This window comes from Microcebus murinus, chromosome 29 (genome assembly GCF_040939455.1).
Source record: "Microcebus murinus isolate Inina chromosome 29, M.murinus_Inina_mat1.0, whole genome shotgun sequence".
NCBI classification, from domain to species: Eukaryota; Metazoa; Chordata; class Mammalia; order Primates; family Cheirogaleidae; genus Microcebus; species Microcebus murinus.
Genome location: NC_134132.1, coordinates 3,233,494 through 3,256,268, shown reverse-complemented (window position 1 = coordinate 3,256,268; position 22,775 = coordinate 3,233,494). Strand labels below are relative to the sequence as shown.

The 22,775-nt window shown below is 43.2% G+C and overlaps 1 protein-coding gene across 2 annotated transcripts; it reads right to left on the bottom strand.

Annotated features, from left to right (window-relative positions):
- Positions 1–3,994: 3,994 nt before the first annotated feature.
- Positions 3,995–22,752, bottom strand: LOC105856584 (alcohol dehydrogenase 1C-like). Of its 2 annotated transcripts, none has more exons than XM_075998620.1 (10): positions 22,579–22,752; positions 17,467–17,654; positions 14,673–14,774; positions 13,939–14,077; positions 12,154–12,241; positions 11,840–12,059; positions 9,775–10,035; positions 7,736–7,871; positions 6,980–7,118; positions 3,995–4,161 (listed from the first exon to the last, which is right to left on the bottom strand). In XM_075998620.1, the coding sequence occupies exons 2-10, from the start codon at positions 17,482–17,484 to the stop codon at positions 4,137–4,139; spliced, it is 1,128 nt and encodes a 375-aa protein (XP_075854735.1). In that variant the 5' UTR covers positions 17,485–17,654; positions 22,579–22,752; the 3' UTR covers positions 3,995–4,136. The 2 variants fall into 2 exon arrangements, with proteins under 2 accessions (XP_075854735.1, XP_075854734.1); XM_075998619.1 differs by having other exon boundaries at positions 22,638–22,752.
- Positions 22,753–22,775: the final 23 nt, after the last annotated feature.

Sequence of the window (22,775 nt, the reverse complement as noted above, 5' to 3'; positions counted from 1 at the left end):
CATGGTAGGGTATTAGACATCATGTGAATTCTTATGTTTTCAGGCCTCTACTGGGAGACTTTCCGTATGTTATTGAATATCATCCTCAGAGCAACCCTACAAGGAAGGTATTATTATTCTCATTTTACAGATGAAGTAAGAAGAGAAGATTACAGGTTCCTGAATGTCTTTTCTAAATCAGAGATGTTGGCTTCAAGAACAGAACCACACTTAGGCTGGGGTTAGTAAGAATTTTATAGCATGAATATGACAGGCAATCACAGAAATATCAAAGGAGAAGAAGTGGGTGGTATGTGTTGAACACCTGGAGCTCCGGAGCTAACTGACCACCTCTCATCTTTGCTTCTGTCTCTCTTTTCTCTCCTTTCTCCCTGGCTCTAATGCTGTTATCTTTTATCTGAAACCTGTGTATCACTCAGCTGGGTCAAGTCTCCAGCCCAAGTCAGATGTCTGGCCATGAAACAGTTAAAACTGGAAGATTGAGGTTACACAAGTGTAGGGAGCCATATCATCTTCCAAGATGTCCCAAAGCTTGTAAGTGGCAGTGGCAGAATCCCAAGTCACCTCTATCTGATTTGGAAGCCCATGTTCTTTCCACTCTTCTACAAAAGGGGAAAAGGGCAGAGCAGTTTAAGTAAGACATGCAGCTATCTAGCCACAAAAATAGCCCTCACCATTGGCAAGCCTAAGGAAAAACACTGTAACTGGCAAGGACCTCAGAAATCATCCATGCAAATGCCTCATTTTATAGGCCAAATGACTTGGCAAAGCAATATGGTTAATATTTATTTAAAAGGTATTTGTAAAGGAAAACAATGCCACTGTTCCCATGGGTGCATACAGAGTCTAATAGCTTTCAAATATTATAGGGTTGAGTCAGGCAAAGGAGCAAGAAGCCTTAGCTGCAAGGGTAATATGTTTCAATCACCCAAATCTGACACCATAAATCAAGTCTTAGCTTCATTTCACTTAGACAGTGAAGCCAAAGTTATAGAGTTAAAGTTATCTCCTTCATTCCCAAATTAGAAAATATTTTGCCAACTTGGCCTTGATCCTAACATAAAAAACAGGTATAGAATGTTGAAAATATTTGTTCATAGGTCTCCCTGTGAACAATTTTGGGAGATAATTCTCGGAGAAGCCAAAAGGCAAAGCTGTACAGATATTCTTGGCAGTTTCCTCTGAATGCCAAAATCACAAAACCTAGATGTGTCAGCAAATGTTGTAGAGCAGTATGATGAAGTGCTATGCAAATGATCATGTTTAAAATGATGCAGAAACAAAATAGTATAAATGATTTGAAAATAATGCAAAATGATATGATTCCTATGATTTTAATAATATAAAAATGCATATATACCAGGAAAGGGTGCAATCTATAAATTGAAAATGGCTTTTTGAGGATAAAGATTCTATGATGATTTTCCATAAGATAGTATTATTTTCATTGATCATCACACATTATATCACAAATAATAGCCAAAATGTATTGAATGATTACTTGATTAAGTGCTTAACTTATATCTTTTAATTCTTCTTAGGAAGGTATTATCATAAGTCACACTTTGTAAAGAAACTGAGGTTAAGAAAGAGTATGCAAACTGCCTGAGATAAGACTCTAAAAGGTTTTTCCCAGAGTTCAAGTTTTAAGGAATAATAATAATAATAATAATACTATTGGCTAACAATTACGTGGCACTTAGTATGTGCCAGGCACTGTTCTAAGGGCTTTACATTTGCTAACTCATTTACCTAATTCTCAGACCAGCTGTACGAGGTAAGCACTATTCTTATTCCTTTTCATAGGTGAGGAAACCAAGGCCCAGAAGCAGGGTCCCCAGCTGGCCTGTGGCCACATCAGAATTAGAATTCAGGCCATCTGGGTCCAGTTCAGTCACCAGCACTGTCTGCACTTACTGCTCTAGTCTCAGGGCTTAGGGAAATAGTACAGAAGAAATGAAGAAGAAAGAAATTGTTCATGAAAATTTAAAGTACTCGTGATAATTCCAACAGAATCCCAAACATTCCAACCTGCATGAGCGGGAGAAAGGTTTTCTTGGCTAACTGGGAGGTTCATTTGGACATGACGAAGCTCAGGCCACCTGGCCACATGCTGAGTGCAGGTCCAGCTGGGGTTGGGCAGCGCAGGGATGGCAGGCCATACCAAATGACACAATGCATGGATTTGAGAGCGACAAAAAGAGGTGATCATTCTTAAATGTCAGTATGAATTAATTTCTTGAAAGAGAAAGCCGAGAGGGAAGAGCAGTCTTCAAGAAAAGTGGCAGTAACAAGGGAAGAGGGAACAGCTTTCATTGTCAGAGGGATTCATTTCGGATGAGTCTGCAGATGACAGCAGGCAGCGGTGGAGAGGAGAGGGCCAGGAGGGAAGGGCACCCGGGGGCTTGGTGCCCAGAGGCCCCCTGACCCTGGGGCGGGCGACCCTCCCTGCAAGGCCGTGAGCCGAGAGGAAAGAAAGGGGCAGATGGTTGTCTGAGCTTGTCAGCAAAGGGAGCGAGGAAGGAGACCGGGAGCCGCTGGCGGAGAGACAGGGATGTGGAGTCTCTTCCCAGTGGGGACTGTGGCAGGCGGGAGGGTGAGGATTGTGGCAGGTGGGACAGTGGGGACTGTGGCAGGTGGGACAGTGGGGACTGTGGCAGGTGGGACGGTGGGGACGGTGGCAGACGGGACAGTGGGGACTGGGGCAGGCGGGAAGGTGGGGACTGTGGCAGGCGGGACGGTGGGGACGGTGGCAGGCGGGACGGTGGGGACTGTGGCAGGTGGGACGGTGGGGACGGTGGCAGACGGGACGGTGGGGACTGGGGCAGGCGGGAAGGTGGGGACTGTGGCAGGCGGGACGGTGGGGACGGTGGCAGGCGGGACGGTGGGGACTGTGGCAGGTGGGACGGTGGGGACTGTGGCAGGTGGGACGGTGGGACTGCGGCAGGTGGGACGGTGGGGACTGCAGCAGGTGGGACGGTGGGGACTGTGGCAGGTGGGATGGTGGGGACGGTGGGGACCAGCCGGGCCAGGCGGGGGACGTTTGTCTCTGACAGCGGGACCGGCCTGTGGCGATGGGGGGAAGCGGGACTGAGCGCAGCCTGGGGTTAAAGTCAGTGATATAAACGTCATGCTGCTCATTTGCCTAGCGCCCGCACGGTTGCCCTTTTCTAGTCTGTTCTGCGTGCTGGGCCGAGGACTCGGTTTCCTGGCTCTCCTGGCTCCGGGCTGCCCAGCGGCTCCCCCGAGAGAGCAGCGGCGAGGTCTCAAGGCCCCGAGGGGACAGGGCCCGGCAGGTGGTCAGTGTCACAAGGAGCACCTGCAGCCCCCAACCCCCTCAGGAGGGTTGGCCGCGGGCGGAGCCGCCGTGCCTCTCCCGGCCGCCCCGTCAGCCCGCCCCGAGACCCCGCCAGCCCCGAGACCCCGCCAGCCCCGAGACCCCGCCAGCCCCGGAGACCCCGCCAGTCCCGGAGACCCCGCCAGTCCCGGAGACCCCGCCAGTCCCGGAGACCCCGCCAGCCCCGGAGACCCCGCCAGCCCCGGAGACCCCGCCAGCCCCGGAGACCCCGCCAGTCCCGGAGACCCCGCCAGTCCCGGAGACCCCGCCAGCCCCGGAGACCCCGCCAGCCCCGGAGACCCTGGCAGCCTGCCCTGCAGGCCCCGCCTGGCCTCTCCCCTTGTGCTCCCAGGCCCTCCAGGACCGCGTGTTCTGGGAGGCCGCAGTGTGCCCTTGTGCCCTTTTGGGCTCCCACACGCCTGTGACACATCCCCTGTGTTCGATTCGCTTCGAAAGAGCGCGTTTCCCTTTGGCCACCCGGACCCGCGGCACAGCCCTGGCGCTGGCCGGGCGGGGAGGCCGGGCCCGCGGGCTCTGCGCTGGGGACGCGATGGCTAACAAGGTTACTGGCCCCAAATCCCCAGCTGATGATATCGACATCTTATCTCCCTTCCACTTGGATTTTCAACGTTTGCTTGAAAAACAATTTCATATCGATTTCTGTTTCCTTCGGGAAGCTCCCGTGTGAGGTTTATTGCTAACATCTCTGACGACAGAATCAATGACATTGCCCCGTTGGTGCTGCAGAGGGTGCGGGTGGAGGAGGCTGAAGCTGCTTCCGGAAGGCGTCTGTGTGGTCTCAGAATGTCAGGACGGTCCGGATGCTGCAATGGGACAGAAAAGACAGTGTGTCAACACGGAGACATTCACACTCTTCCTGGAGAGGGTCCAGGGAGCATCTGAGGTGTCTTAGTGAAAACCTGTCTGGGCTCCCAGCTATGGCATCCCCACCCTAACTATTTGGGTCAAATCAAATAAAAACACAGTTCATCTTTTTTGTTGTTGTTCTTCTCTCTTGTGTTTAATCTTAAGCTCGCTCATAATATCCTGGCCATGACTGTCATTTAGACTTCAATTCTATATTAGCATCCTCAAAAAATCATTTTTGAGTGCCCATGTTCCTGGCAATTGAGGGAATATAAAACAACAAAGGGCAATAATATGTAAAAAGTTCTTCCGATTTGTCACAAACGTTGTGGATACTTTTCATTCATTATCTCATTTAAACCTCAGCCTCAACCTAAACCATGGGGCAAGCAGGGTTTCCTTTTACTTCCATTTGAGAGATTATAAAAACTGAGATTTAGACAGGTTTATAGCTTGGTTCAGGTCATGCCTCTAGTGTGGCGTGCTGGCATTCCAAATTGCGTAAATACAAAATTGTATAAATTACAAGATACAAGCCTGGAGGAACTGTTAATTTAATGACGCTAGGGCTATGCTGAAAATGTAATAGAGCTTTAATGTAGAGATGTTTAAAGATTCTTAAAATTAGATAATAAAGCTGTTTGTATTAACTGTAAGAGACTTCATTCTTGTAAAAGTTGGAAATGTAACATTTACACTTGGCTTTACACATCATACCCTTTCTAAAAACCATCTTCTGATGGTTAAATGGCTTTAGAAGAACATGGTCTTCATGCCTCTTTAAAATATTTTACATATATATGTTATACAAATATAAGAAAACATGTAGATAATTTATAAAGTACAGGACAGTATAAAGAAGAAAGAATAATAATCTGTAATCCCACAACCTTGAAATCACCATTGTTAGTATTTTCTTGTATTTTAATAAACTTTTTAATAGACATCTGTGCTTGTTGAAAATTTGGGATCAGATTATATATATAATTAGTATTCTCTATTTTATGAACAAAGATGATATCAAGAGACTCTCCCAGTGTAATGCAATCATTTCTTTTTAATGGCTTCATGAATTTGTAATACATAATTGGAATTTATTTAGTCATCTGCTTAATGTTGGACTTTCAGGATGTTTCTAGTCTTTTATATTATACATAACAGATACATATGCTTAAACACATATGTATGTTTGAATATTTGATTATTTCTGTAGAATAGTTTTCTAGAAATGAAATTGCTGGCACAAAGGATCTAAGGTTTCTCAATGTTTCTGATACAAATTATCAAATTCCTTTTCCAAAAGGATGTAACAATTAATACTCCTACAAGCAGCCCACATAGGTGCCCATGTCACCTTACCTTTACCAATATCAAGCATTGCAATTTTTGATCTTTGCTTATATTAGTAGGATTCATTATATGTAAATGCATATATTGAATTGTATGACACTCTCATAAAGTGCATTTAGGTGCACCTAATGAATTCCTTTGTTGTTCAACACTGCTGTCTGGGTTTGATCATCTCTTTATACACATCATCTTTCCAACATGATGATGATAATCATAATGAGGATAATAACTAACGTTTGGTGACTACTGTAGTCTATATATACATATATGTATGTGTAAACACACACACACACACACACACACACACACACACACACTTGCAGTGTATTTTAATAGAAAGTAAATTGATTTGCTAACAACCAGATCTTTGAATTCTGCTCCCCTCTCAACTACCTGCATGGTTTGGGCCTGGATGTGTCCTCTCTGAGTCTCAGGTTTCTCCTAAGATGGTGAAATTAAAACTGGAATATCCGTATTGTTTGGGAATCACATAAGATAATACAGATAAGACAATTAGTAGAACAGCTGGTGCTCTGTAGCTGCTTGTTTCTTTCCTTTCTCAAGAATATTAGTCAGATGAAGTGTCTAGTATAACATTTGATGTGAGTGCCCAGGAAATACTACTTAAAGTTAAAAACCCCATGAGAAGAAGTGTGGGGTAGCATAAAAACCATGGACTATGGGGCTAGAAGGCAGGGGTTAGATACAACTGCCTATTACTAGTTGTGCTTTGTTTAAATGCAGGTGACGAAATTCATCTGAGTAGGTGGCTGTAAATGGTAAATGTTAGAAGTAGTAAATATTTAATAGAATTGGCTTATTTTCTAAGCTTTAGAGAAAAGTTAAGACAAACATTTAAAAGTGTTTTGTACCCTTCCCCTTTATATTAACTTTTATTTGTAAAAATTTCTTTGTAAGCTACAAAAACAAAAACAAAAACAAAAACAAAAAGAAAGAAAGAAAAAGAAAACCTAGCAGTGTCTGAATAGAAAAAAATCCCGGTGTAGTTCTATCTCCTCCCAATATGAAAGTATTGGGCATGTCCTGAATGTAATTTAAATTTACAGTCCCTAAATGTCAGCCTTATTCAGGGGTCCAGGCAGAGGCTTCAGTGACTCCATAGTGTAATTAGGATTGTGTGACCCAAGTATTTTTTTTGGCAAAGGTGAGTGTCTCTTGCAAAGAAGGCTGAGTGGCTCTGATCCTTCCTTTTGCTGTAACCAACATAATTTGGCTCCGACAGAGCAGGAAGCGCAACACGACTGTTCTCAGCGCCCACGGTAGCGTCTCGGTGCTCTACATGGGAAGCCTGAGCTGGTAACGCAAACCCGAGGCACTCCCATTGTCTCTCATCCTTCTACTTTTTCATTCTCTGCTAGCCAACCCCCTACCACAAAAAGCAAAAACGAACAACTTACAACCTACCTCTTTCCAGAGCGAAGCAGGTCAAATCCTTCATTTATTTTTTCAAAAGGCATAACGTGAGATATTAATGCATCAAATGAATACTTCTTAGCCATAAAATCAGCCACAAGTTTGGGGACAGAGTCTTTACTCTTATAGCCTGAAAAGAAACAATATCATTGTTAGATTCGGCCAGGGGTGAGGAGGAGAATTGGAGAGAAGACTTTCTAAATAAGCTTGAGATGAAAGTTTATAAAATGTGCCACATTCCTCAGACTGCTATTACTGAGGTCACAGAGATACAGAGTGCTTTGATAGATGTTCTTTTGCAGTGCTTTGACTTTTAAAGAAAATCTTCCCAGATGAACAAGGGCCCTTAAGTCATTAGCTGTCTCATGGAGAAATTCTAGTGCAGACGATTATGCCCAAAGTCAAGGAGAAAATTTAGCAGTTGTCTCAATTTGGGCGATGAGTGTAGACATGAATTATAGATTCACATGTGCTATAGACTTTCTCTGTCCCATTAGAAATTTGGGTGTCTTATGCAGTCACGAGTATAAAAGAGATTCTAGTTAGTTTAAAGGGACAGGAGGATATTCTGTCTTAGGACCTCTGTCTTCCTTAGTTCCACATCTAGTTGATTTGGAGCCTACACATGCCACAGGAGTTTTGATTAATTTTTGACCATGTGGCTTTCCAAAATCTGGCCTTGTCACTTGTAAAAGGGGAGAGATTTTGAGGTTAATGACAATTTGGCCTTTAAGTGTAAGTACATACCTCCAAAAATACCTCCTGTCCACGTGCGGCCAGTCAGTAGCACTAGAGGGTTGACGGAAAGGGTATCAGAACCAGGAGCTACCCCGACAACGACGCTTGTGCCACACGCCTCGTGACAACATAACAGGGCAGACATCTGGAATAAAATCAACACTGAGTGTCCTTACAACGGACTCTCTGATAGTCTCTACTGATAATATGGATTTAGCTAGATTGTGAGTGTGCAGAGGGAGGAGATTACATCTTTTTGTTTTTCATTCCTTTTTCTGTCTAGGTTAGTGCTGTGGATTTAGGAAATGCCCAGAAAATGTTTTTTGAATGAAAAAATAGATGAATGCATTTGTGTGTAGTTAACACTTTCTTCTAAAGTAATAAGGAGGCAAACATCATTACAAACATGTAAATTATGGTTCGTTAAGGAAGGGTACTGTTTCATCATCACATAATTCTCAGGCAATCTTTGAGCTAGTTAATCCATTTTTCAATGATTTATTAAGTAGATGATTTGAACCTGGCACATTGAACCAAAGAGTTTGTTGGTTAAGGAGATGCAATGACTACATCCTCAAAATTTGTCTCTTGTCTACTTGATGGTTTCCCTTTTTAATCAATTACTATTCTTTTTTCCATTTCTAAAAGGGATATGTTTGAAACATTGTTTTCCCTTCCCTCAAATGTATATTGGTTTATCTTTACACTACACCTATTATTCTGTAACCTCAAAAGTTGGTCCAGAAAGTCTTCCCTCTCTAGTCACCTTTTGAACATGTTCTGTAGTAAGAAAATTGTTTAGGATCCCCTAAGACAAATAATGATTAGTCCTCTGATTTTGCATGATGACATTTGGAAGACCAGATATCCTCAGAACATGTGTCTGTCTGGCATTTGGTATCTTCAAATAAGGCAGCAATTCAGTTCCACATGAGAAAATTGATGAAAACAATAGTAAAGGAGCATAAAAATGAAAACTACAGCCTGGGAGAAAGTTGGATTCTTGTGAATCTCCATGCTTGTACAGCATGTTGTCCCAGATCAAGGCTGCAAAGGGCTTTACTTTCAGGGTGCTGCTCCCCTTCACCACACTGCTGAGACTTCCTGGAGAACCTCAGCAATGGGGAGTTGTTGGTCTCTGTGGACTTATTCAGCAGGATTCTAGAAGATTCAGTGTGGGTAAAATATAGCTGGAGATGTGTTTTCCATTGCAGCTGATGATATTTGTACTTATTTGAAAGTAATAGGATGTATTTTTCAAAGATGGCACAAGCACTGCAAGATTGGAAATAGTATTTCATATCAATAATACTAACGCTGGCTGACATTTCTTGAGAGCTTGCTGTAGGACAGGTGGCACTGTGCTCAGTCCCTTACCTGTGTTATCTCATGCAATCCATAAACAATGCAATGAGATAGGTATGTAGCTCTCCAGTTTTGGGGCTGGTAAATCCTTGATTTTTTAAAGTATTAAGTCCAACATATCGATATTGGGTACAAGATAGGCACCAGGCACTGTGCTCTCTCTGCGGTAAAAATACAGGATGCCCTAAAGCAGGGCATCATTTTCAGTTTCCTTAGGGCACATTTTCAGTTAATGAAATAATTCTGTACCTAAAATTGCTCATTCCTTTTAGGAAAAGTATGATATATGAAAACATTAGAATAGATTAAAGCATGTAAGGAATTGTTAAGCCATTTTTGTTAAGAATATGGAGGAAAAATAATACCAATTTGAGAACAGAATTTGTATTGTTTACATTTACTAGAGTTTGAATTTTTTTTACTAAAAATTAACCAAGTAACTCTGTAATGGTTCAATTACAAACAAACCCTTTTCTTCTCTAAAATGGAAATATTACTTGAGGCAGGCCTGCTTATCTGATGGAATGAAAGATTTCTCAACAATAAATTAAACAAGCCAGGTGAGATGGAAAATTACCATTCATTATGTTAAAAATATTACTTATGCCCAATATTTATACTCTGCTGTCTAAAGCACACTCCAAATTGCAGAAGCAGAAATTTCCACATATCATTGTACGTACCAGAGTGTCACGCAGACCAACGACCTCAAACGAAAAATCCACACCTCCGTCAGCCATTTCATTGATCACCTCATGGATGGGTTTCTTGTGGTCTTGAGGGTCGATGCATTCAGTGGCACCCAACTCTTTGGCCTTTGCAAATTTATTCTTGTTGATGTCCACACCAATGATCCTGGCCGCTCCGGCTGCTTTACAGCCCATGATGACAGACAGGCCAACACCTCCCAGGCCAAACACAGCACAGCTAGAGCCCTGGGTGACCTGTGTATTCAGAAAGTGAAAAAATGGATTAAGTAATGATTGCTGGAATGTGCCTAGGCTTTATAAAGTGCCATGCCTTGTCTGTTGTCAAGAGTCACTCAGGCTCTCATGTCCGATCTGTTGTCAAAAGCTTTAGTTGTTTCATGTTTAAATTGAGGGGTCAAAGTAGGTCAGTGGTTCTCAAGCTTTGCTGCATATTACACTCATCTGGTGAGCTTTAAAATATCCCAATGCCCAAGTCACAGCCTGTACCAGTTAAATCAGAATCTCTGCAGGTGCAACCCAGTCCCCAGGTGAGCCCAACGGGACTGGATGATCTTTGAGTTCTAAATGTCCGCGACGGCAATCTTGAAGAGAATCTAAATGGCAGAGAGCCACTGATAGCAGCTTTCGTATCTCACACAGGCACAAGGGCAGCTTGTGGACAATGGCATGAGTGGAAAAGGCTACTTAAGGAGACTGAGAAATTATTCAGTCAAACCCTCAATGATTCACTGCTTGGTTCATTAACTTTCGGTAGTCATGACCAGTAAACCCTGCTTTAAAAAATACACTAGTGAACAATAATGCAACAAAAAGTTGGTCTATATGTCAATAGTGAATAAAATCCTATATTATGAGTATTCTGAGCTTCTCCTCTATGGGGAGGCCCACTTGGACCACCTGCAAAACAGATGAGACAATCGCTCAAGGGAGTAAGTGCCAAAGTCACAGACATTTGGAAAGATGTACTCTAAATTGTTTAAATTGTCCACGGGCTGTTTAATAAGTCTAGACTTCTACAGTCAGCCTTCAGTGTGGGTAAAATGCTCTTCCTGTCCCCAGTAATCTCATTGGTACATTCCCTTAAGTGTGTCTATTCACTCATTCATCCACCAAATGTTCAGTACGACATGGTACAATAATACTTTCTACCTTACTAAGAAAAATACAAGGCTTGTGATTGTGATTTAAAAGTGGTAGCAATTACGTATTGTGATTTAAGATACAGCAAGAGATTTTAGAAAGATATTTCAATGTCAGCTCTCATACTAACCAGCAGGGAGCTTTATGTCTTGGGACCTCCGTTTCACAAAATGAAGAGTACTGCTAGATACACTGCTAGATTTTCAGCCTTTTGTGAGGAAGAGGAGCCTTTAAAGCATTTCTCCTTGAAACTGACCACTTGTGGGGAGTGTGTGTGTGTTCATGGCGGGGAAGGAGACGCAGATGACTCCAACAACGAGGGGAATAAGCCTGTCACCGAAGCCTTATTACTTCCCTGTGAAGAATCCGCAGAGTGGGTGACTTTGGTTTGCAAATGTATCAGGTAAAGCTTTGGAATCTGCTGTTGACCCTAAACGTGGGAGCGGGGGATCCATGGACTCGATGCTCTTGCAAGGCAAACCCTTCCTTTCCTTTATCTTTGCTGCCTCAGAACCTCCCGTGCCTAATGCAGGTACAGGTGCTCTGTAATTGTAGAATAAATAACTAAATGAACTCTCGACCCTAAAATTTAATATCTCAAAAAAGGAAAAATATAGAAGAATAATGATTGCAAATGAAATCTTTAGTTTTTCCTAACCAAGTATGAGCAGCTGTTTATCAGTTGAATTTTTCAATTAGTTGTTTCAATCAGTTGAAATTTTCAATTAACAGTTGAGTTTTCAAGACATGCTCTCAATTCCTTCTGGGGCCATTTTTCTGCTCGTAATCAACACTGCACAGCTATGAAAATAATCTGTGACTCTTGTGAGAAATTGCTTCCTTTATGGCTCCTGCCAATCTGAGTGTAAGTGGTCTTACTGCCCACTGTCGCTCCTACCTTGGCGATTTTGACTGCAGACCCATAACCAGTGGAGAATCCACAGCCAATGAGGCAAACTTTCTCCAGCGGTGCAGCTGCATCGATCTTGGCCACGGCGTTCTCATCCACCACGGTGTACTGGGAGAAGGTGCTGATGCCGAGGAAGTGGTGGACCGGCTTCCCCTTGCAGGTAAACCTGGTGGTGCCGTCCTGCATGGTCCCCCGAAGCTTGCCCAGGCTGCTCAGTGCGACACAGACACACCAGGGTGTGAGAGAGGAACATGACTATGTGCAAACTCAAGGGTTGGGCAAAGAGAGGAGCAAAAACCTACTCGTTCTTTAAGCAGAAATTGCTTTCAGGATGTTTACAGATTCTGCATTTTCCACACTGAGGAGTAAAGAGTGGGATGACTTTGTCACCTGGAAGGGGATAAAACAGATTCTTGTGAAATTTCCAGAAATTTACAGAGGAAGAACTTAGAGCTTGTGAGAGTGTCCATGAACTAGGGTCCAGTCACTATTGTGTCACTGGTCATTGGCTGCCAGCATTGGTGTTGGTTTGGGTTCCATGTGCCTGAAGATTCCTGAAGAAGAAATTTAAATGTGGAAAACAACATGGATTTTAAAAATCATTTCTGTGTATAGTTAACTTTTATTGAGTGTCCTGATTAAATATGCAAAATTCTCACTGTAAGGATCGATAACATTTATAGTTGAAAGTGGGCTGCCATACGTCTACAGGAAGTTGGGGAGAGGTGATATTTCATAATAATTTGAGCTAACATAAAAATGAGATTTTTGGATATTTGAAAAATGAGATTTTTGAAATTTGGATAACCAATTCTTGGCTTTTCAAAGTGACTATGCTTATCTTTAATATGTAGTGAATGCGTTTTAAAAATATCTTAATTTCTCTTTGAGGAAAACTAACAAAAATAGGCACAAAGAAGAATGGAAGAAATGACTCTGAAAACCTTAACCCTCAACTATGAGTTAGGCACGTTCTTTTAGGAGAAGAGCTGACTTTCAGGTGTTTTTAGTTGATAATTTATGAATTTTCTCTTTTTCCTGCTATGGTGAAAGGAGAAGGGGTGAAAAGAAAGGGTGTCATTTTGTTATTAATTTATTTCTAGCTATAGGAAGTTCGAAGAGTAGAAGCTCAAACTATAGACCGTTGGTTTTATTATTCACTGTTCACAGTTTTAAGTATTTGGTAAGGTGAAAGATCAAATCTCTTGGCTAAAGGGATTTTTTAGAATTAAACATAATTCTTATTTATAAACATCTATTTTACCTATCCTACAAGACCAAGAAAAATGGCTGGCCAACCAAATTTTATAGATAGACCTTATGGGGGAATGGTGATAATGAAAATTTTCCATTTAGTCACCCTTTCCCTGTGAAAGCATTTATATGACTACACAATAAAATTAGGGTAAATAAATATTAAAGATAAAATAATTTATAATTTGTAAGCAGTCACATTTAGTCATGGCTAAAGGTAATACAACAGACTGTTGGTGGCGAGGTGCCTTCTGCTGTGTTCCTTCATTTCGTCTGTGTCATTCATTTCCTGCGGAAGAAGAGAGGCTCGGTGGGAAGAGGAAATTGGTGACGTTTGTCACGTGTCACCTAAGCCAGGACCGTGCTGATTCTGCTGTGGCCACCCAGCCCCGTGTGCACTCCGCACAGAGCAGATTCCACACGCTGCCCTAGAGACTCGGGCCGAGCTGGCGTGATTCCCTCGTCCCCCTGCTCGTTCTGTGTGGACCCTGGCAGAAGACAGTGCCCCGCAGCACTGGACTGGGGTTACTGTGATGGACTCGACAGTGGCAGGCGCTGTGTCTCCTGTGATCTCTCTTGTCCCTGCGCTCTAACCTGTGTCTGGCACCTTGTGTATCAATAGGTGCTCAAAAATGCGCTGAAGGGGAGGATACATGAGCGCCCGGATGCCCACGAGCCCCGGTCAGGCAGGGAGGGAGCAGGATACACTTCAGGGCCCAGCTGGGCTGTGACCTTGTGCAAGATCCTCCATCTCCCTTTGCCTCAGTTTCCCTCAGGCTAGATGGTCTTGGGGTCATGAACCAAGGGACATCCCCTGAGTGTGACTTCTGTACCTGGTTTGACTGTGGTCACCCCTTCTCCAATGCTCTCCACAATGCCAGCGGACTCATGCCCTGGGATCACAGGCAGAGGGAGCACAATGGTGCCTGTGACCACATGGTTATCAGTATGGCAGATTCCTACGGCCACCATCTGCAGAGAAAAGGGAAGATGGTCAGATTCAGGAGGATTATGACCCTCAGATGGAGTTAACATACACAGTTTTCCAAAATTGTGCTTCTAAAATGTTTTTCAGGATTTTGCTAATAATTCCTACTCTTTCCAAATATAAAAGATGCAGTTTATCCCCAAGCAAGGCTATGCAGTCTGAAACCCTTCTTTACCCTCCTTCCCTGAATTAAAGAATTTAGAATAATCTGGGAAATAATCTATCTTGAAATATTTATCTTATATGAAACAAAAATGCATTTTTATAGAATTAGAAATTGCAGATTAACTCCAAGAAAGTACCTAATGCTAATTGATTTTTGATATCTTGATATATCCCTTTGCACTTTTTAAATATACAGACAAATTATTTTTTATTTTACCAGGATTGTATTGTATACACTCTTTGGTCACCTTTAAACAATTTAACAATTCATATTCACATGTCTCCTTGACAACAAATCTAATTCCATATACCATATACAATGTGCCTCTTAATGGAGTTTTGGTTTTTCCATTTTTAATATTTTCTGAACTTTTTTAAAGCTAAAATTAAATAGAAGTGGAAAAAATGTTTCACCTTAACACGAACTTCATGGGCCTTAGGGGGTGCAACCTCCACTTCCTCAATGGAAAAAGGTTTGTTTAGCTCCCATAGTACCGCGGCTTTGCATTTTATCACCTGGAAAATGAAACAAAATGATGACACCATTTGTCCCCTCTTGAAGTCAGGGATTGGCTTTTTTCATCTTTGTACATGGAACATCTAGCCCATGAGCACTTCCGGTTTACAAAGTGTATCTGTAAAAAAAAAGTATCTGTGTATCTGAAAAAAAGTATAAAGCAATATCATCAGAAAAGAGAAACAGAAGTAACTGTAATAAGACACTTAGATATAAGAGAATATATTATTTTAGGCCATCCCCATGTTATTTTTTTCCCCAAAAGGTGCTTATTCTGCTATTGTCTAAAGCTGTCCTAAAATCCGTTGTTTATGAACAACTGTTGGCTTCTACTTAAAGTTCCAAATCACTATTATTTTCCTGACAGAGCCAGTGTCTGTTCACATCAATCCATTACTTCCTTGCTCAATTTTCTGCTTAGGACAAAGGATCTGTCTTTGTAATGACAGTTACATACTTCCTTGCCCCCTGCCCTGGGATGACAACTCTTCTCTACTTGCCTTTTCTCCTCCAATTTCTCTTCACACAACAGTGTACTAATTGTTTGCGTCATTCATTGGAAACTTAGCTTTGGCAAGCTGTTTGGTTACATAATTTACATGTAGAGGCTCCTTCCAGATTAGATTGGGGCCAAAAATTACAGAGGTTAGAGCTAGTGGTGTGTGTTTGTATGTTTATATACACTCACTCACACACACATATGTTTTAAAACTGGAGAATTGTGTGTTTGAATTTTAGCTAGCATAGCTTATCCTCAGAAGCTCTAAAAATGAAAGTTGAACACATATTTTCAGTGAGTGGGAATGTGTCATAAAACCTATTTTCATTGGTGTAAAATGTGTGCAGTTACCAGAGCTCTTTCTGGTGAGAATTGACATCATTGTAAATATGATCAATTCAATAGAAATTTATTGCTCTGAGAATTCATTTTCATTATTTGTCAAATCCTTCCACTTTGCAGGGTGATCAACATGGTCAATGCCAAAATAAATAAATATGAGAATTCTTGGAAACAGCATCCTAGTAGCAGGAAGGTCCTGATTGTCAGGTGCCTGTGATGTGACAGGCACATGTGGCCCTGCTGGGGGGAGAGCCAGGCTTTGTCTTTAGACCTGACAAGGCGCTGCCAGGATAGTAGTATTGAATATTGGCTGTATTTTCTGGATAAAAAGATTGAGGATCCCTGTCTAGGGAATGAAGATCAATCCAGCCTTAACTTTCACTACCCCATGGCAGTTAAAAGTTAACAAAAAGTTAAATAGCAACAGAAAATAATAGTGGTGACTAACATTTATTGACTTATTTCTATGTACCAGGTACTGTTCTAAGTGCTTACAGCATTAGTTTTTTAAATTCTCATAACCACCTTATGAAGTAGATGTTGGTACTTTCACCATGTAGCATTTCAGGAAAATAAAATGGCAGGACAAACATAAATGAAACGCTATCAAAATGCTAAGTTATTAACACTGCGCTTGAGAGGGAAGGATCGATTGCTTATTTTACCATTTATTGTTTTCATTAATAGAATTGGTTTATAGCTCACTTTTGCTTAATGAAATCATTATGTATCTTAAACTGAGTTTGGTAAATTTAATTTTTCTTTTTCCTAATTATTTTTCCTTTAGAAGGCAAATACTAATCAGTAACCAGTGAAAATAAAGTAAGATGGAATAAGAACACTGACAATTGGCCACTCATAATTTCTAACTGATCTTTTGGGTATGAGCCTGTTTTGTCAGACAGTGTGTGTGTATACAAACGTCAGAGCCTTTAAATTGAGAGCCTAGCAGGACGTTTTACTGTGTGCTCCACTCCTAACACAACAAATGTGCTGCAAATGTTGCACAGCATCTTGTAAGTAAGCAGTTAAAAACAGGATTTGATTACATTGAATGGCCACATGCCATTCCCCTGTCAACACATGGAAGAAGTAAGTATAAATTTCTGGCAGGCTTAGAACCTGTGTTCCTAGCTCTAATAAGTAATTCAAATTGAATTAGTATTAATTTTCCATAAAATCATGCTGATTTTTATATGGGGAAGATATTGTTCCGTAGGATTTCTGTGGAAAGTGCCTAAATTGTGCCATAACAGAGCTTTTCAAATCAGAATTTGCATGGCGATGTTGTCTGGCTTGACCTTGGTGATCATAACATTTGGAGATTGATGTGCCTTTTGTAAGTGTTTTATTTAAGATTAAAAGGATATTTCAGTCTTGTCAATCGAAGTCTTCTCACTAAACTTTTGTCACACTTAACTTTCTGGTGTTCATAAAAACAATCTGATTACAAAGATTAATGCATTTAAATTATGGTTTCCTAAAAAAATATAACTTTTTTTTACAACTCATTTCTTTGAAAAAAGGTAACTTCATGATTACAGAGTTTTCCGACTTTAGAATGACAAATTAGTTATGATTAGCTTGGAATAAACTCACTTTACTGCAAATATTTGAAGTAGGAAACACAGACTTTAACACATAGAAATTTGATACATTTTTGTTATTTAGGATAGCTTATTTCCATTGTAGTTTAGTAGACATTATAAATTATAGCATATATTACATATTGTATTCAGTGTATCATTTCTAATTCAGATATGAATTTTAAATTAGTCACCAAATACTGTATCCCTTTGTTTATTATACTAATGAGAAGATATTACCAATAGTAAAGATTTTTTGCTTACTTTTCCTTCTGTGCTCATGTTGTTTCTATATTCTTTGCAGACCAGGAGACTGATGAGTTCTTGTGGACTTCTTCCTTGCTTGAGTGCATAAAGTAGATATATTGCCCAGATATTTTGTTTGCTTGAGTAACACCCAATTCCACGTGTGATCTGTATCTTTAAGCCACACTCATCAGATTATTCCGGGACTAAGTCAAATAGGAGAGAACAGGGCACTGAGGTAGCATGCAAAACCTCGACATTCTGATATGCTTATTTAATATAACATCTGGTTTTCATTAGTTAAATATTTCCCTGCATGTAAATTTTAATGTCTCTCTTCCAGTCTCCCCTCCTCTCTCTCTGAAACTCTATCTCTCTTCTCCAATCCCACACAGACCATTCAGAGTTCTGTTTTCCCTTTGCACTGAGCTCCAACCTTGAATCCTCATGCTGCGGCTAGGAGGGAGGAGGACTGAGGAAGCAGGACAAATGAGGTGGACAGAGAGAGCGAGGGACCAGGGAACATGCCTGATCCAGCACCCTCCTATTCACAGCAGAGAATCAGACACCCAATCAGTCACAGCTAAGGTGTCACCGTCCCCGGCATTTCTGCTCCGTGCAACACTGGTCGACAGTGACTGAGCACCTCCCTCTGCCAGGCTCAGAGCTGGGTGGCGGGGTGGAAAAAGAGATGACGTCTACCCATGCCCAGAGGCAGGATGGGGCAGTGGCTATGGCACAGCCTTTGGATCAGGTAGACACCACTTCTTAGCAGCTGCGTGAACTTGGACTTACTATGTAACTGCTCCCTGGCTTGGCTTTATTATCTGTAAGAGGTGGAGGAACAACAGTACTACTTGAAAGGACTGTTTGATGAATGAATGAAACAATGCTTGTAAGGCAGTTCTGGCAGATAGGATAATCTGCAACAAATACCAGCTACAATTATTAGCCATAAAATTGATGAGCAAAGGCAGACAGGTGAGCAGGTCAGCCCAGCCCGGCAGTGCAACGTCAGGGGAGGGCACCCTGATTGCAGGGCTCGGAGGAGGCTTGGTAGACAGAAGATGTTTGACTTAGAGTCTCAACAATTATTGTTTTGCCAAATAGACCAACAGTTGACTTGGGTATTCCATTGTCTTTTGTTCAATGCCATAAATATGGGATAGAGAATACGAGTTTGATTTTTAATAAATCTCAAGTCTTCTACCAATGCTCGGGGAGCCACAGTGCATTTAACCACTTAATTAGATGCAGTTTGTCAACATACACACAGAAACATAAAGTGTACATTTCTCTGGAATTGTCAAGGGCACCACATTCTTGGCTGTTTCCAACTACACCAATTACGCTGGTGTTGAGAGCTGTAGGAGGGGTGCACTGTTCCACCCAGCAGAGAGCCTGAAAGGCCTTCCAGCTCTTCATTGTGGAGCACTGAACAGGCATCACTTCTAGAGAATGGCCATTAATCCTGTCTCCCACTCTCCCACCTTTACTCGTGGAAGGTAGTGCGGAGGAGGGAGTCTGGCTACTTATTAGATAGGCTGAATGATATCAAGGAACTCATTTGTTGCAATCAATTTGAAAGACTCATTGGATTGGTATGTTTATAGAATGATGGGCAGACATGATAGGGTATTAGAAATCATGTGAATTCTTAGGTTTTCAGGACTCTACTGGGAGACTTTCCGTTTGTTATCAAATATCATCCTCAGAGCAACCCTACAAGGAAGGTATTATTATTCTCATTTTACAGATGAAGTAAGAAGAGAAGATTACAGGTTCCTGAATGTCTTTTCTAAGTCAGAGATGTTGGCTTCAAGAACAGAACCACACTTAGGCTGGGGTTAGTAAGAATTTTATAGCATGAACATGACAGGCAATCACAGAAATATCAAAGGAGAAGAAGTGGGTGGTATGTGTTGAACACCTGGAGCTCCGGAGCTAACTGACCACCTCTCATCTTTGCTTCTGTCTCTCTTTTCTCTCCTTTCTCCCTGGCCCTAATGCTTTTATCTTTTATCTTAAACCTGTGTATCACTCAGCTGGGTCAGGTCTCCAGCCCAAGTCAGATGTCTGGCCATGAAACAGTTAAAACTGGAAGATTGAGGTTACACAAGTGTAGGGAGCCATATCATCTTCCAAGATGTCCCAAACCTTGTAAGTGGCAGTGGCAGAATCCCAAGTCACCTCTATCTGATTCGGAAGCCCATGTTCTTTCCACTCTTCTACAAAAGGGGAAAAGGGCAGAGCAGTTTAAGTAATACATGCAGCTATCTAGCCACAAAAATAGCCCTCACCATTGGCAAGCCTAAGGAAAAACACTGTAACTGTCAAGGACCTCAGAAATCATCCCATGCAAATGCCTCATTTTATAGGCCAAATGACTTGGCAAAGCAATATGGTTAATATTTATTTAAAAGGTATTTGTAAAGGAAAACAATGCCACTGTTCCCATGGGTGCATACAGAGTCTAATAGCTTTCAAATATTATAGGGTTGAGTCAGGCTAAGGAGCAAGAAGCCTTAGCTGCAAGGGTAATATGTTTCAATCACCCAAATCTGACACCATAAATCAAGTCTTAGCTTCATTTCACTTAGACAGTGAGGCCAAAGTTATAGAGTTAAAGTTATCTTCTTCATTCCAAAATTAGAAAATATTTTGCCAACTTGGCCTTGATCCTAACATAAAAAACAGGTATAGAATGTTGAAAATATTTGTTCATAGGTCTCCCTGTGAACAATTTTGGGAGATAATTCTCAGAGAAGCCAAAAGGCAAAGCTGTACAGATATTCTTGGCAGTTTCCTCTGAATGCCAAAATCACAAAACCTAGACGTGTCAGCAAATGTTGTAGAGCAGTACCATGAAGTGCTATGCAAATGATCATGTTTAAAATGATGCAGAAACAAAATAGTATAAATGATTTGAAAATAATGCAAAATGACATGATTCCTACGATTTTAATAATATAAAAATGCATACATACCTGGGAAGGGTGCAATCTATAAATTGAAAATGGCTTTTTGAGGATAAAGATTCTATGATGATTTTCCATAAGATAGTATTATTTTCATTGATTATCACACATTATATCACAAATAATAGCCAAAATGTATTGAATGATTACTTGATTAAGTGCCTTACTTATATCTTTTAATTCTTCTTAGGAAGGTATTATCATAAGTCACACTTTGTAAAGAAACTGAGGTTAAGACAGAGTATACAAACTGCCTGAGATAAGACTCTAAAAGGTTTTTCCCAGAGTTCCAGTTTTAAGGAATAATAATAATAATAATACTATTGGCTAACAATTACGTGGCACTTAGTATGTGCCAGGCACTGTTCTAAGGGCTTTACATTTGCTAACTCATTTACCTAATTCTCAGACCAGCTGTACGAGGTAAGCACTATTCTTATTCCTTTTCATAGGTGAGGAAACCAAGGCCCAGAAGCAGGGTCCCCAGCTGGCCTGTGGCCACATCAGAATTAGAATTCAGGCCATCTGGGTCCAGTTCAGTCACCAGCACTGTCTGCACTTACTGCTCTAGTCTCAGGGCTTAGGGAAATAGTACAGAAGAAATGAAGAAGAAAGAAATTGTTCATGAAAATTTAAAGTACTCATGATAATTCCAACAGAATCCCAAACATTCCAACCTGCATGAGCAGGAGAAAGGTTTTCTTGGCTAACTGGGAGGTTCATTTGGACATGACGAAGCTCAGGCCACCTGGCCACACGCTGAGTGCAGGTCCAGCTGGGGTTGGGCAGCGCAGGGATGGCAGGCCATACCAAATGACACAATGCATGGATTTGAGAGCGACAAAAAGAGGTGATCATTCTTAAATGTCAGTATGAATTAATTTCTTGAAAGAGAAAGCCGAGAGGGAAGAGCAGTCTTCAAGAAAACTGGCAGTAACAAGGGAAGAGGGAACAGCTTTCATTGTCAGAGGCATTCATTTCGGATGAGTCTGCAGATGACAGCTGGCAGCAGTGGAGAGGAGAGGGCCAGGAGGGAAGGGCACCCGGGGGCTTGGTGCCCAGAGGCCCCCTGACCCTGGGGCGGGCGACCCTCCCTGCAAGGCGGTGAGCCGAGAGGAAAGAAAGGGGCAGATGGTTGTCTGAGCTTGTCAGCAAAGGGAGCGAGGAAGGAGACCGGGAGCCGCTGGCGGAGAGACAGGGACGTGGAGTCTCTTCCCAGTGGGGACTGTGGCAGGCGGGAGGGTGAGGACTGTGGCAGGTGGGACGGTGGGGACTGTGGCAGGTGGGACGGTGGGGATGGTGGCAGGTGGGACGGTGGGGACTGCGACAGGCGGGACGGTGGGGACTGTGGCAGGTGGGACGGGGACTGCGGCAGGTGGGACGGTGGGGACTGTGGCAGGTGGGACAGTGGGGACTGTGGGGACCGGCTGGGCCGGGCGGGGGACGTTTGTCTCTGACAGCGGGACCGGCATGTGGCGATGGGGGGAAGCGGGGCTGAGCACAGCCTGGGGTTAAAGTCAGTGATATAAACGTCATGCTGCTCATTTGCCTGCTGCCCCCACAGTTGCCCTTTTCTAGTCTGTTCTGTGTGCTGGGCCGAGGACTCGGTTTCCCTGCTCTCCTGGCTCCGGGCTGCCCAGCGGCTCCCCCGAGAGAGCAGCGGCGAGGTCTCAAGGCCCGGAGGGGACAGGGCCCGGCAGGTGGTCAGTGTCGCCACGGGGCTCCTGCAGCCCCCACCCTCCCAAGAGGGTTGGCCGCGAGCCCCGCCAGCCCCCGGAGACCCCGCCAGCCCCGGAGACCCCTCCAGCCCCCGGAGACCCCGCCTGGCCTCTCGCTCTGTGCCCCCGCCCTGCAGGACCGCGTGTTCTGGGAGGCCACAGTGTGCCCTTGTGCCCATTTGGGCTCCCACACGCCTGTGACACATCCCCTGTGTTCGATTCGCTTCGAAAGAGCGCGTTTCCCTTTAGTCGTGGGACAGGGCAGGGCCTGCGCCGCGCCGCCTCCCGGTGTCCTCTGTGACAGGCAGGGGTCCCGAGACACGCTGGACCCGGGGGAACTGGAACCGCCTGCCCGGGACATCCCACCTCCGCCCCAAGCCTCGGTTTCCCCGCCGGCCTGGGGCACGCGTCGACCCCTGCTCGAGGGTCTTCACCAGGGCCCGCTGGCCTCGATGTGGGTCCAGATCTCCGCAGTCGCCTCCTCTAAGCTCACCTCGGCTGTCCCCCGGTGCAGTGTGTCCAGCGTCACCGCCGTCCGGCCGTTACCGGCGCCGCGGAGTGGCAGTTACGTCCGCAGGGCGGGCACGCGGGCCGCCAACGGCTCGGCCTGCGCGGGCGCGGCCACCTGCCC

Coding starts and splice junctions, on each gene's coding strand:
- LOC105856584 (XM_075998620.1), bottom strand. Junction 14,078..14,672: donor CCCATGAAGTTCGTGTTAAG/GTGAAACATTTT, acceptor TTTTCTCTGCAG/ATGGTGGCCGTAGGAATCTG. Junction 7,872..9,774: donor TTGGTCTGCGTGACACTCTG/GTACGTACAATG, acceptor ATTTTATTCCAG/ATGTCTGCCCTGTTATGTTG.